The sequence below is a fragment of the Falco biarmicus genome, chromosome 4 (assembly GCF_023638135.1).
Source record: "Falco biarmicus isolate bFalBia1 chromosome 4, bFalBia1.pri, whole genome shotgun sequence".
Classification (NCBI taxonomy): domain Eukaryota; kingdom Metazoa; phylum Chordata; class Aves; order Falconiformes; family Falconidae; genus Falco; species Falco biarmicus.
The window spans coordinates 4,726,064-4,741,720 of NC_079291.1; the positions used below are offsets into that span (position 1 = coordinate 4,726,064).

A 15,657-nucleotide genomic window follows, 5' to 3' on the forward strand; every position below is an offset into this window, starting at 1 on the left:
GCATCACATCCTCTGAGGTGGAGGCACCAGACTTCGTGGAGCACATGAAGAGTCAAAGGTTTACTGGGAAATGCAGTTTCAAACTAAACATTGTGTGCAGTCCTTTTGCCTGACGCATACTGGATTGAAGAAAAGCAAGTAATCTCAAGAGTCCCAGTAGAAACTCTATATACCATGGCTCCTGTGAAGAACTGTATATCTTTCGCATAAGATAATACTTAGTAAAGGGCTGTCCTGCATCTTTTTTTTTAATATAAAAAATGCAGAGGAAGCGAACACTGCAGTAGCAAAGTGTGTCCTACCATTTCTTCTGCTGTTGGTTATTAAAAATCACAGGAATGAAGGTTTGGGAATGTATGGAAATGAACTTCAAAGATGTGATCAGCTATCCTCATGGTTTGTAATCTCTTTCCTGATACCACCCTCGTATTTTGCCTCAGCTGACACGAGCATGCAGTTATGCTGCCAAGAAGTGTGCATTCAGGCAAAGAGATCATCATAAAGAACAGTCCTAAAGATGATGATCAGTTTTGAAACACTGATCTGTGTAATTGTGAGACACCAGTGGTTATGAATGAGTCTTCATTAGACTGATTTTCAGTTTCCCTTTGACATATTTTAATTGACATAAGAAGTACTACAGGGACCAGGCTGAAGGTGGAGTAACCTAACCCTAGACTGGGCAGGTCTTTGCAGAGCAGTGTGAGAAAAGGGACCAGCACTGCTGCAGCTTCCCAGTCTCCAGCAGACAGTGGTTTAGAGACTTCCTGAGACAACTGCTCTGTTCAGGTCGTGATGTTGAACAGCTTATTCCATGTGAATTTTAGACTTACCTTCGGTCCTACAGGTCCAGGCCATCCTATCGGTCCTGGCATCCCAGGGACGCCCGGGGGACCTGGTCTACCCTTGAACGGAAAACACCGATTACAATGATTCATGTAACATCATTCCTACACACAGGGCTCCACTGCAGACAGGAGATACAGAGGAACAAAATCTTTTCAGGAAAAGACCTGCGAATGATTCTTTACCTTATTTTTAATACAAAAAAATACTGTATTATATTCATAATGAATATATTCATTATGCTACTGGAGGAAGTGTGGGCTTACAGAAATACCAGGTTATACTGATTCAAATAAGTAGATCAGTTACAGAGTAAATCTACATGCAGTCAAAATAATCATCCTAAAATCCCAGTATCAATAACTGAAATTCTACTGGTTTTTTGTCAGAAGAGTAGGTACCGACGCACTGTGATTAAGGTTTGCACTCTCTTGTAGGTTAGAGTGAGTCTCTCTGAGACATTACTGTTTTGAACACTTGAATTTATATAATATTTTTGTTCACTGTAGGGCATTTGCAATTTAGATTAAAGAAAAAGGCCTCTTGTTTATGTGTTTCGTATTTATTTGGATTACTGATTGGTAGCTGGTGTTAGAATCCTTTGTATATTATTAGAAGGGTGTTAAAATCCTTGGTGTATTATTAGAAGGGTACTTCTTTTCCTGGTTAGTGACTACCCCCTGCATATCTCTGATTTCATCCTGCATTTCTGCCTTCTTTTAAAGTTAATTACATTAAATGAAGGTATTTAGTGACCAAGATAACGTATTATGTTTCATCACATGTAGGGGTACATATTTTTGACAATATATCATGGCTCATATGTCACCAAGTATAGTATTGTAGTCAGCATATTGCATCGATGCCAAAACTCTGTTTGGTGTAATCATTAATGGTTATTCCTCCTTTGGGGGTATTTGGCCAAGCCTTATTTAGACTTCAGGGGAGTAAAAAGTTTGATTTTGCTTTGGGCTTTTTTTAATACACCTTTTATGACAGCTCCCATACTCTGCTTCCTCTGTCCACAGAGACATAGTCCAGGTAACTTCCTACTCTGTAACACTCGCAGTGTCTGGCCAGAGCTGCACGCTCTTACGGAAGGAATCTCTTGCATTCAAGGCAGCTGGGACAGGTCTCCAAGCCAGAGGGTCCAGCTCTCCAGCTGTGCACCCAGAGCTCCCTACCACCCACCCTGGGTACCAGGGGAAGCGGCACAAACAGGTTAAACTTTGACATTAAGCAAGTTGTGTTTAACTGTTGCCTGCAACCCTCTCTGACAGCTGCTATGTGCCAAGTATTAGATGGGTTTCTGAGACAGCATCTTTGCTCATACCTTTCTTCCTGGCCTGCCAATCTCCCCCTGCCAGAAAAAGGAACATGTTAGTATCACAGGCACCACATGAAGCACAGTGGTTCATTAGTCAATGCATTTGCATTAAAAAAATTTAAAAAATTGGGAATATCTTTATGTTTAACACTTTGCTTCCAGAGGTAAAATAAGAATTACTTCAACCGAGCTCCTTGGTCTTTCCTGTGTTCTCAGCCCTAAATCTATAGGCATCCCCTTGCACAGCAAAGCACGCAATTATGTGCACAGCTTCAGGTATAAGGCTCTAAAGAACATCATCGTGGAGCAAACGCTTTACAGATCTGAAGCCATAACTTAACGCATAGCCCAGTTTTAATATCTGAGCTGACTCATGCAATTAACAATGCGTGGGAGAGCTCTGCTTCTCATGTCCTCCTCAAAGGTGCTTGGATCGGTAAGATTGCTGACTTGTGCACCTGAGCTGCTTGCTTAAATACACCAGACAGAGTTAGCTACCATGGGAAGCCATAAAAAATATTTCAAAACAGAAAATGAACACTGAAAGATGAAGCTTTAAATTCTAGCTTCAAACCAATTCACAGCTTTACATTCACATTATAGCAAATTCCCACATCCATAAGGTCCACGATTCATTCACTAAACAGACAAGGAAAAAGGTGACACACCCCCCCCACCCTCCCCCCACATCTTTGCCCCTCAAAAACATGCCAAACTCTCTCATAACAGACACTTACTTTCTCCCCTTTTGGTCCTGTTATACCAGGAATTCCTTGTGGACCCTAGGGAGAGAAGTGAATGCTATTATTAAGCTGCACTAGTGAAGAGGCGCTGGTGGTTGTCTTCCCTCAAACCTTGACCCTGTAGGTGTTTCCCAGGAACAGTGTGAACCCACAAGGTTGGGGTGTCAGATGTGGTATTTGAACGTGGCCTCTAAATGCCAGGTCTGGCCACCGCTGGACGGCAGGCTGGCAGGGGAAGTGCGGGGGCATCTTCTAGATGAAGAAAATCGGCAAGAAAAAAGGCCTGGGGCAAAGGAAAGATGAGAAGTTCCTGGAGTCCTGAAGAATTAGCAACAACAAGGACACGGAGACACCGTGTCAGCTGGCAAAGGAGGTCAGCCAAAGGAGCGGTAAGGGAAGTGGCATAAAACATGCGGGATGGGCTCTGCAGTGTGGGATGGACATGGAGGATTGCCACTGCTTCTGAATCCTGAAGATACTTCTCTCCCTCTCAGATGAGGTTGGTTCTCCTTTCAGGAGACTTCTCAATCCAGGGAGGCCTTGAAACCCATCTCAGAAAAAAAAATATCAGAAAATCAGTCTTGTTTCTGGAATGCCTCCATTCACAGACCACCTTTTATTTTCGAATGACTAAGGAGAAAAATCCCAAGAGCCTGCATCAGAGGAGCTTTGGATTCACCATACAAATCACTCACTCCAGGTTTGAATCCTGGCTATCTTATGCTGACCATAACATGATGCAGATTGTATGGGAATAGGAGCAAAGCGTACCCTCAAATGCAAATTACTCTGACTATTTTCATCAGTAGAGTTGTTTCAGGTTTTCAGTAGTGTAAATCAGGATGCACCCTATTAGAGTCAGAGTCAAATTTTATCTTATTTCTTTCATTTTACCTTAGGTTACACATGGGAGGAACTACACTCTGAGTTACATCATTGCAAATCTAATTTAAAATTCAGCTCTGAGTCAACAGTATGGCCTTTTACAACTCCTTTGAAAGTCATGCAAGCTACAGCAGAAAAGAACTCAGATGTACTTCTTAAGATTATTTTTTTTAATGGTAGCATTTCTTTTCAGGTGACCATGGTCATAGAAGTATTGCCCAGAGGACTGCTGGCTCTAACATTGACCCGGTACAAGATACAGTCCCATAATTTATAATTAAAAATTCCAAAGCCATGTCATACCCACCCTAATGTCCACCGTTGTGATAAAATCTGCCAGCCTACTCTATTTAAAAATGTTCTCGGAGGGACTGTGGGTCATTTGGCTGCAAGAATAATATTATTTATAGCAATGGACCTTGTAGAACAATAGAATCAATATTCCTGTTCTTCCAGTTTAAGCCAGAGAGAATATTAAGAGGATTTTTTTACACAAAGACAGTCTAGCAAAGACTGCTTCTGTAATCTGCTTCTTACACATCTACTGCAACTCTGGACCATGGCCAACCACAGTGCAGGGCTGTTTCATAATGCAGAGAAGACTTTTCTCAATACAGAACAGCACAAATGCTTCCCATCACTTCTCTCCACACCCCACCATTCACATGCCAAACGAGTCTGCCACATCCTGCATCCCAGCAAAGACAAAAGGGCAGAACGATAAAGACAGGTTCATAAAAGAAGACTTTCTGGCTTTCACATTGCAACTTCTAGACTATTTACAAAGACCTTCTGAAGTACTGACTTCTAAATAATGAAAGCTAAGCTTTTTGCCACATAACAACCTTTACTGTGATGTACTGTCCATACTTCTTAAATAGTGTTTGGGTGCTTGTTAACTTCTCAGGCTGCCAAAGCCTCAGTCACAGCTTTGCTGCAGCAAATGTCTTGTGCCATGCCTGCTGTTGGCTGTATTGTAATAAAACCGGCACCCAGGAGCCTCAAGGAACATCAACATCTCAAAGCACCCAGCACAGCACATAGATCAGGACTGCCCGTGCCCCAGGAGGAACTGGAAGTACCTCTCCATGAAAAGTTTAATTTTTCTTTGGAGGGAATGAACTGGAATGGAAAGGCAGATGGGTGATCTTCTCCCCACTAAAGAGATGTTCGCAAAAACCTTCCCCTAGAGGTGGAGCATTTCCTCAGAAGATTTCTGAATGTACCAATTGTAGAAAATTAAACAGGAGGTCAAAAAGACTGGCCCAAGGTTACCCAGCAAGTCAGAGGCAGAGACGCTGCAGGTCAAGCTAGGAGATCCCACATCTCCTGAATCCCATCCCACTTCCCTCCTGGAGCCACTCCTTGCCTCTGATGCTCACTGTAGGCGTCTGCCTTCTCGAGGATGTACTCCACTAACATTCAAGTGCATTGCACTTCTTGTGCATCCACTCCATGGGCTCTTTCCCTCACATAAAGGACAACAGAGTCTAAAGCAAACAAAAAACTAACCAAGAGCCTCTGAAGGAGGTGATGGCACCTCCGGCATATTTGATGGGTGCTACCCACTGTAAAAATTCACAAAAATGAAGGGTGAACTTGAAACCGACTGCAGTATGCAAGGCAGGGATGAGAACAGGGTAAAAAGCCTACATGATTTATGCATGGTCATATTGCGATGAAATTAAGCCAGAGCTCGGTATGCTCGCTAAGCGGTAACAAACATTTGCAGATGTCTTAAAGACTTGTAAGGGCCTTGGAGCGAGTGAGAGAACATGTGATTTAATTACAAATGCATCACTCACCTGGGGGCCAGGAGGCCCTGCAGGGCAGTGCGATTTGGGCAGGGAGGAAGCCTGTATTATCTGGAGCTCCTGACACAGCTCTTTCACATCCAGGGCAAGCAGCTTCTGTGTGACATAAAACATATGAGTGAACGTGCAGCCATACACAGCCTGTTGGAGAAATGTAAAAAACCCAGCCACCAAATGCTACAGCCTCAAGAGGGTTTATTCGCTCGCTCAGGGGGAAGCCATGGGTTAGTCACAAGGTTATCTCCATGGATGCTTGAACATTAGCACTTGAGCAGAGTGACCTGCCCCATACTTCCTCCTCCTCCTCCTCCTCCCCCGGAGGCACAAGGCAGCCGCGCTGCCGCACGCCCCTCGGAGCCACTGTGGGACCTTGGCCTATTCTTAGACCTGACCCTGCTCTCTCTGTCGCACTTTAGAAGTAGCAGCTCCTCTCCAAAAATAGCGTCTTTGCTCTAAGAATAGAGTACGCTCAGCGAGGGTGTAGGCAGCGTGAACTTGGCTCCAGAAGACACTAACCCATCGGCATTCACTCGCTGCAGGCCCTGCAGACCAGGGCCGATGCCTTTAATGACCATGAGCGTCTCATCTTTTGACTTCAAAATTAGCCTTGCATGAGTAAACCGCCTTATTTGTGTCCTGTAACAAAAGTGATCTCCCCTGGAAACGCGGACGAACGCTGACCCAGAAACACCGGGTTAACGCAAGTGATCCTCAGCTTCCAAGTGAAAAGCCGTTTTCTTGAAAAGCTCCCGCTGGGGACTCCAAAGCACAAACTGCTCACAGCGAACTCACGCGGCTCCCCCCCCCTCCTCAGAACTGCTTCGTTTTATTTCATGGTTTTATGGGGGAAACGATGGTGTAAGGATGATTTTATGATTACTCTCTGGGCTGTTTGGGGGGAATCTCAGGCATCCTGGTCCCAACCTCATCCTCACTGAAGAAGTATAGCACATTCCCAGGACCTTGATTCTGGGTCTCCTTTCCGTGGAAATCAAAGCACAGAGAGGGGAGAGGATGAGGAAAGGTGAGGCAAGTAGATTTTGGTCGGGGGGGGGGGGGGGGGGGGGGGCGGGGAGCAGCACCCTGAGCTCAATCCTGATCCCTCTGAAGATAATGGAGGATTTCACACTATATTTTTTCTTGGGTTAGTTCTTGTTAGACATCTTACTGATCATCATTTACGTAACACCAGCAACAATTGCAGTATTTGTATATGGTAGATGAATAGTAGAGTTAAGAAATAGGAATTACTGAGCAGGTAGAAACATTTTTAATGTTGGGGTGGAAAATATGTGAAGTTAACAGATCCTGGCAATAAGAATAATTGGGCAAGCTGCTGTATCATATACCCATTGTATCCTCTATGCTGCATATGTTAACATGTGTATGGATACATATCATGTAGAGCAGGTAGGTATATGCATAGGTGGGTGAGTGAAAACTGCATACCAGTAACTAAGACATGTCTGTCTTTCTGCAAAATGAAATGGCGGGAATAGATTCCATAGGAGGATTTTGAGACCTTCGTTTCACCTACTGGGTAAGGCAAATGCGATGCAAAACAGGACATATACATAATGTACACCCTGAAATCCATTGTGCAGGACAGAAAATTACCTTTCTGTCCTTACTTGGTTTATTGCACTGCTATTTCCTTTAGTTCAGGATTGCCTGACTCTTAAGTTCCCAAAACAGAGTAAAGAGGATATGTTTAAGTTTTTAAGTTAATTTTTTTTAAAGTTAATTAACTGCCCGAACAAACCCAGCTTTGTTTCGTTCCTTGCTCTATTTGAGATTCACTTCAAGCCCTAGTCTGGGATGTTGAATGATTGTCCTAACAGAGCCGTATTAACACAGCCAGACGGGTGGGCTGAGGGGGTGCCATGAAGAGGTGCTTGAGAGGATACTTCAGTCTCTGTCACACCTAAGAAGTCACGTAAAGAGAGGGGAAAGGCTCCCGGGCCACACTTACAGTGCTCCAGCTGTGCCTGAAGTATGGTGGTGGAAACAGGGGTGGTGGAGGAGGGCCGAGGAGGCAGCACGCTCTGCGGGTGAGCTCCTTCTTCTGTTCCAGACATGGGAGATCTGTTCAATACAAACATCCGTCTGTTGCCTTGAACGCCACAAACATTTCTCCCAGAATAAGAGGAGTTTCCATTCCACAGGATTTTCCTATATCCTGTGTGCATTGATTGTAACACTGTAATCCAAGCAGGGGTTTAAGAACCTGGGTGGTCCCTTATGAGTTCCTCCTCATGCTGAAGGCTAGGCAGAGTCTTAAACTCTTAATGTGGCTATGACACAGGCTGATTTTGGAAAATTTTAGATAAGCAACATTAGAAAACAGATTGAAATATTTCTCGCTTTCTCTCCCCTCTCTCCCAAAAGTGTGTTATAAACAGCATCTTCCAGTTCCCGTTACAGCCCGTGTGCCACCAGGAAGCACCCCGTGCTGTTGCCCACCAACCTTCCCCATGGACCAAATTGCTTCAGGCCCGTCTGTGATAACCGAGTGGGAAGCTGCTCCACAGCCCAGCTGCTTATATTTCCCCTGGGACTGAAATCAGGTTGCCTTATTTCTGATTCCTGCATCATCCCTAAGAATAAATTTTCTGCAACTCCGACTTAGCTGATAGCTTTGTCACCATCTGACTAGTAAGGCAGGACCTCAGCTGCGTTCAGCAAGGTATGTAACCTCTTCTAAGAAGTAAACTCCCATCAACAATATAGGAAGCTCTGACCAAGGGTTCACAGAGAAAGAATTGGAAGGTGATGCGTTTATACTGTGAGAGTTTTTTTCTGAACCTGTTTACTCCTTGGGAAATATATTTCTAATCACGATGGGGCTTTCTGCAAAGGTTTTGCCAAGGACAGCAAACATTTATTTATGCCTGTTGGTTTTTTCCTCTGGCTTGTGGCAGCTGGAATGGGTGTCTGTGTACTGAAGGGTGGCAGGGAGCCAAACACAGTAGGAAGAAAAGCCTATGGTGAAGTATCTGGTATTAATAGAAAACCTCTAAATTAAGTTTCTAGGAAGACAAACCTGACAAAATTGCTAGATTTGTGTGCAAATCAAGCACAGGCTGGATATTAGCCACATCTCAAGGTAAGGCAAACTTTCTAAGGGACAGAGATACTTCTACATTTTCAAACGTCTCAGAAAATGTATTATATCAGTCCCGTCATCCCACATTAACAGGGACAGCATGTTCCCAGTCCTGATGCACAGAAAAGAGCCACTCAGAGGAGTGTGAATCAGCAGCATTCAAGGGTAGTTTAAGTCATCCAGATTTTTTTGTCTAGCAATATGTTATTTGCATTGATACCTTTGAAAGATGTGTCAATTGAAGTCTGAAAGGGTCCATAATGAAGACTCCTTTTCGGCTTTTCCTCACAAGTTTGAAACTGAGCCAAAACTTTCAATTTAAGAGAAAGGCAGAAGTTTTAGAATAAAAAATAGAGATATATTGTTTCATTTATAGCTTTAAATACGTACTGAAAATGTCCTTTAAAAAGTAGCAAAGGTTTGAGTTTGTCTGCGTCCAATTCTCACAAGCAATAAAATACGAAGGTATGTAGAGTTAAATTCTGTATTGGCTTATCCTGAATTCAGTCACTCTCATGCAGCTGTAACTAAGGTCTCCAATTTTTACCACACATACTTCTGGAGTTTTCTTAATTTCAGGATTGTATTTGAATATATTGCATTGGGACTAAATTGCATCTTACTAAAGCAACGGACAGCTTGTAATTTAACACGGTCTAAAATGTGATTATTATTTTATTTTAGGCTACATTCCGATATCATCACTCTTAGTACTACCTTATTACGTGATCTAGCTAAATTTCAACAGGATTATTATCATTCAACAAGAATACAAATATCAAAGCTGGTCTGATGTGGCTTCCTTCTAAGATCACTATCACGTACTGTAGAAAAAGTTTGTATTACTGCAGTTGTACTGCTGTGTAAAAAAAAAAAAAAAAAGAGAGAGAGAGAGAGAAGATTAAAGTGTCGTTCTTTAAATATTTTCCAAAAATAAGATTAGATGCAAATGTACATCTATAGCTTTAATAGGATACTTATCATGTCCTCATGAGTAAAGACAAGTGCTGGATTATAAAATATTTGGGTTTTTCTTTTTAGCAGCAAAGTCCGAAATTCTGTGGAAGAGGTTTTATTGTGAAAAACACTATAGCTAACCAAGTTGGTAGCAAAAAGCAAAATAGCTACTGTTTTCAGTCTTTATAGTCTTATTCTAATACTACTGTACCACAAGTTAGGTTGAAACCCAGTTTAGGTTTGCTGGTATGAATGGTGATAGCATGTACTCATCTCTATGAAGAAACAAGAAAAAAATTATCCTGTTTCTATTATGTAGGATAGATATAAATTCTATAATGATGTGGGTAGTTCATCTTTCAGGGGCTCCATCATTAACCATGGCTATGTTCTGGAAGATGTATTTGTAAAGCCACTATTTAAGAAAAGGCTGGCACTGGAATGACAGGTGATAACGACAGCAGAAGGAGCAAAAAAGTGAGTCACAGAGTGATGACAGGTACGACTGCTAGAACTTGATCTTCCAATAAGCACCGCATTTCATTGGTATGGATTTTGTAACTGTGATAACTCCAAGACGTACAACCATCACACTATTGGCTTGTTTCATATCACAAAAAAGTTACCTTGACAGGCTTACAGGCTCTCCGTAAACGCAGTGTATATTTTTAGGTTCCAGGTTAGCTTTGTTTGCTAAACACAGCTTCAGAATACTCCAGTCCCCATCAGTGGAAAAAATCTCAGCCCAAGAATAGGACTGTCATAGTTTTCGGTGAAACATGAAGACCCTGCCTCCCCAGAGCATGCATTTACATATCTCATATGGAAACAACTTCAATATCAAAGAAGTTATTCAGTAAGAGAAAGAAGATAAAATGAGAAACTCCTTCTAGGACTTGTCTAAGTGGCAGTTGTTTTCAGAGAACATAAACATTTTTACAGTCAGCTTTAGAATAGAAAGTCTTTACCATGCTCAAACTCAAATTATTTTTATGGTCCAGACTGTATGTTAATCTAGTCCAAGACAGTGACTATATACGTCTATGGGTGTACTGGCAATGGTTGCTTCACAAAATAACATATTTCAGGTAAGCTGTTGCAATGTTTCATTTTGTTCCTGCAGACTGCTTGCTTCTGACCATAGCTGGAATTTGGGAACTCTTACCCGAGGTGGTCCAACACAAAGCCAGAGAGGAGCCTTCGCCCACGCCGAGTCCCCTGGAGTGGGGCTCATACGAGGTCTCTGAGCCCTCCTAGAGCTGTTCCTACAGCTGACCTTCAACCCTACGGACCCCCCCAGCTGCAACGGAGCTACCAGAGAAGTGGTGTCCTGGGTTCAAGTTAGATTTACAGGATTCCATCCAAAAAAAATCGTAAGTAAACTACGGAAGTGACTTCTATCCTAAAATCACAAAGCTGTAGGCCAGCTGCCAGGAGGAAAGGACGAGAAAGGAAAAAGATACTTAACATGTGTTTCCCTTCCTATTTGTGACCGCATTCATCCAGCAAGCCCTGACGGGAAGCCACACTGCTATCCAAAGGCTTGTCAGCCTGACACCAGCGCTGGTGGCCTGCCCAGCTTGTGACAGGCAGGACTCTGCTGGACAGAGACCTCTGATGGCTGACACCCCTTCACAGGTGCTTCTCCCACTTGGATGCCACTCAGAATTAATAATAAACGAGCTGGGCAGACTCGTCAGTTAATGAACGTGGGCTTGTCCAGCTGAAACCGAGACTTTATCTGCTTTGTTGTTGTTCACTCGGGCTCCTCTTGCCCTCCTTGCAAGCAGAGCAGCACGCCACGGGCCCCAGCGCCCTGCGCCGTTCTGCACATCTGTTGCAAGGTGACTAAAGCACTTTTCCCTTTTAAGTCAGAAAAGTTTAAGAGCTTGTCAAAAGTACCTTTTGAGAGCCATGGGTCAAAATCTTTTACTTACAGAGCAGATGCACCTTGAGCTCTCCTTTAAAACCCCAAAGCCGTGCATCAGCATTAACAATACCTATTTCTTGAAAATGTGTTTTATGAAGCTTTGTGGCCCAAAACATGCCTTAAGGACACATAAGCAGAGACAGGAATGCAGCTCATGTCTGGAGATGAGTTGGACAGTCAGGCTGGCAAATGGTCTGCATCTCTCAGCACCCTTTTGAACTTAGACCTTATAGTTGATGGCGTAAATATATCTTTTCTTATAAACCAACTAATATAAATATGTCAAAGAAAGGTATCAAGCTCTGCAGCTTAGGTAATGGTGTCTGCATGGAGGAGTGACCCATGAAGTTCCCACGGGAGTTACAGGATGAGTCATGGAGCTGCAGCTCTCTTCTCCTCTGCTTCCGGTTCCCTCTTGCTTGAAATAGGGCTTCAGAGTCTTTAAGGAGCAGAGAAAAGCTGATTAGAAACCAATTCCTCATCCTTCTGACAGAAAACTAAAAAATTCAGCCAAAACCTTGCAAACTTCTTTTCAGCCAAGAAAAACTCACAAAATTTTGAAAATACTCCCTTTTTAATCCCCAAAATGGCTATGGGCTGTGGCAGCTGTAATGTGTACTTCAGCGGCTGGTGCACACGCAGAAGCTGTCTAAATAAATAAATAAATAAAAGTATTTAAAATCAGTCGACATTCAAAAAGCTTGACACCACCACAAACCCTGGCACGCTGCCTGGATCCTGGTGTTCACCTGGCTGGCGGGGGGGCAAGGACGTTCTGTCTCCTTTCCTCACCTAACATTCAGCCCAGGTCCCCCCGTGTCCCCCGGTGCCTCCTGCACACGCAGGGGCAGCGAAGTCCCAGTCAGCCCCGCGCAGCCCGGCCGACCAGTGGCAAGCAGCTGCGTCCTGGCAAGCCAGCCTTGGAAACCACCGCAGAAATGGCAAGATGCAGGAAAGCAAAGGGGCTTGTGAGTTTTCTAAGCAGGGTAAGTCCTTTTACTCCCTATATGCAAATATTTCAGACATTTAATCAGTATGTGCATGTATGCGGGCAACCCATATGCCGAAAGATTATATACTGTTCTCTCAGGTTGATCGCAGAAAGAAAATTCTGAGATCAGTATAGAAAGAGGAGTGTTTGCTTGGGTTGGCTCTGCACTGCAGCTTCCCAAGAGCATGAAAATTCCAATGAAATCTGATAGGTGGAAGACCAGTGGGTTATAATGTGGGTTTATAAAATAAAGCCATGGCTTATAAATCCCAATAACCACATCAGGGCTATTTTGTGCAATTTTCTGTCTATTGCTTTCCATTTGCAGAGGTCCAGAGCTCTAGACACTGCTAAACAATGCTGACAACTCTACGTGCTCCCCTTCAGTGCATGAAAAACTGAGGCACAGAGATTTAAGCAACACCCCAAAGCCACAGATGACTCTATTACAACACCAGAAACAGAGTTCCAGTCTGGTAAATCACAGTATCTCATCTCAGGCACTTTATGAACTGGATTATAAAACTCAACTGCTTGTCACACCAGAACAATATTATAAATACTCTGAGTATTAAAGCCTAAAACCCTACTACAATCTGTAGAAGAGCCTGAAACACTAAAGACTAATGCAGGATGGCTGCTGCATCAGCCCCGAAAGACTTCTATGTGCCATTCACTGCCACGCAGCCCTCTCCGCCTTCATCTGTGCCATCAGTAGCAAAAAAGCTGAGACACCCCGGTGCCACCCTTCTGCAGCTGCAAGATTATAACCTCTTAGTGCTGGCATAGATCAAATGTGCACTCTACTTTGATGTTGCTCCACCGTATGCTCAGACAGTCCCAGACAACCCCTATGTGACTGCGGATGTTGCTGCGTGCTCAGAAAGACTTCAGAGAAATGCTTTCAAATCCCTCTTTGAAACTTTGCTACCATGCGCTGTATTAATTCCTCACGATTCCCTTACTGCCACAGATTCACAGCCCAGCTGACGTCTGCCTTTCAAAAAAATGACTCTGTATTGACTTGGTATTGTAAAAAGTTGTTAACTTCGTAGTTTCAAGTAGCTAACAAAAAAATCCACTGGAACTTTCCCCTGGGTAGAAGAAAACTGAAACTGTCGCACTGCCTTCTTTAACCAAAGCATCTCCCTTCACTCGTGTGCATTCCCCAGGCATATGCATTTATGCATACACACTTGCTAGTTCCTGAGAAAAATTATTAACAGCTCCTTTTGGTTTTCCCCCAGTGTCTTGGTCTTCTGCATTCTTCCTATATCCATCTTCTCACCCCAAATACCCTTTTACCATTACAGCCGTGTGACTATAGAAAAGCATTCCCCCAATTTCCTTTTCATTAAAGCGATGATTCCTTGGAGAGGAGAAGGGGAGAAGCAGAACATCTAGGCTGGGGTCTGTTAATTCCTGTGGGGTTTTTCTCTCTCACCTATTTCTGATCTTCCTCAATCAATTCCCCCTAGAACTGAAGGGCTTCCCTAGTTCTCCTCCTCCTCCTAAGCTATAGCGTGGAATAGGTCTCCTTGACGTGCCCTGGGTGAGTCGTATGTTGCATTACAGCTGAATGTGCCCCCTGATTTTGCAATCACACACTATCCTAGCACCAGGAGTTAAAACCTGCAGGGATACATGGCCTGACAACAAACTTCCCCACGTATAAACACAAATTCTATTTTTCCATAGTTTTAACTAAGATTAACAGTTTCTCTTGCAATTATGCTGCTGGTGCTCCTGTGCCAATACAGCCCACCCACAGGAAGCCTCTGTGTCCGATATGAAATGGACTGTAAAACCAAAATGCGAAGTCACAGACTGTTCCCTTGCTGTGCAGGGGTTTGGTTGTATTGGCGAACCCACAACTGAACTGTCTGTACTAGGCGCCTGCAAGCACTGTCTGTCAACAAGTACCTAGGGAATGAGCTGATCTTGCAGCACTTTGGATAGCTTGTTGGTGGAGCTCCTATCCTTTCACGGCAAACATCTTATTTTGAAACAGCTTGCTTTGCTGTGCTGGAATGGAAGCCTCCACGTTCCAGTCTGGTTACAACAAAAATCTAGTATTCACCAGCACATCCAATACAGTGATACGGCACGGACAAGCCTACTTGAACCACTTCGGATCTCTGTGGCAGCTGCAGCATCGCTTTCAGCTGAGGTTCCCTTTTAGACCAGTTGCTGCCTGTCAGAAACATTCACAGGTTACAGAAAAACCTTCAGATGGGTTGGTGCATCCTTCGCTGGAAAGGCGAGCAAGCCCTGCCTCAGCTCCTGCACTGACCTCTGTCCCAGGCAGCTGGAGAACTTCACCACAGAACAGCTATCTGAAAAATATCGGCTTTGCTTGGGTTGTGTCTCCAGAGGAGCTTCCACAGTCTCAAGCTGGACATCTGCCTCACTTGTAATATAAATGTTGCCCCAGAAAAGAATTCTGAACTGGCCACCGCTGTAGTCCCAGCTTCCTGCACTTCAGGAGCCCAGGTATCAGTCCTGGCTTCTGTAACCAGGAAGCCTCTGCCCCCAGCAGCTCACCACATGAAGCCAAGCAAGTCAACCTTTTTACTAAACCAGGAGCAACTGGGGAACACAGGGGGGACCACATGGTCCTTTGATATGCGTTTTCTGGAGTGAGCGAATGTCGGTGATAAACAGCATTTCACTGAACCCTCTCCCTTCATTTGCATTACTGAACCCTTTCGACAACCTGAGCGCTTTGCCATCCAGTAATGCCACAAGCAGGCCAGAAGCCCCCTTCCCCTCCTGCATGCAAGACCCAGAGCTGTACAGAGGGTGCCTTGTCGAGCCTAGCTTCCTCGCTAGTGGCTGTGTCCTCTTCTGATTTTTATTTACTGCTGCAAGGCAAATTCCACAACCTCCTGAACCGACTCTGATGTCCTTTCCTTGTCTCTCACCCACAGGATCAAGTGGGCTTCTACTTATTGGCCGACTGCTAATCCAACAGGACCTCGTGGGGGTCCTTTGCTGTTGGGGCTTGCATCAGTGCTCCCCTTGCCCTTCCCCACACGAGGCTGGCTGCAGGAACCAA

At 44.1% G+C, this 15,657-nt stretch overlaps 1 protein-coding gene across 5 annotated transcripts in view; it reads right to left on the minus strand.

The window, feature by feature from the left end:
• Positions 1-15,657, minus strand: part of COLQ (collagen like tail subunit of asymmetric acetylcholinesterase) — a 44,435-nt gene that overhangs the window by 23,394 nt on the left and 5,384 nt on the right. For all 5 annotated transcript variants that reach the window (XM_056336601.1, XM_056336600.1, XM_056336602.1 and 2 more), the window contains exons 2-6: positions 7,588-7,700; positions 5,607-5,711; positions 2,911-2,955; positions 2,180-2,206; positions 834-905 (exon numbers count right to left, since the gene is read on the minus strand). In XM_056336601.1, coding sequence (XP_056192576.1) covers positions 834-905; positions 2,180-2,206; positions 2,911-2,955; positions 5,607-5,711; positions 7,588-7,700 — 362 coding nt within the window. The remainder of the gene's footprint in view (positions 1-833; positions 906-2,179; positions 2,207-2,910; positions 2,956-5,606; positions 5,712-7,587; positions 7,701-15,657) is intronic.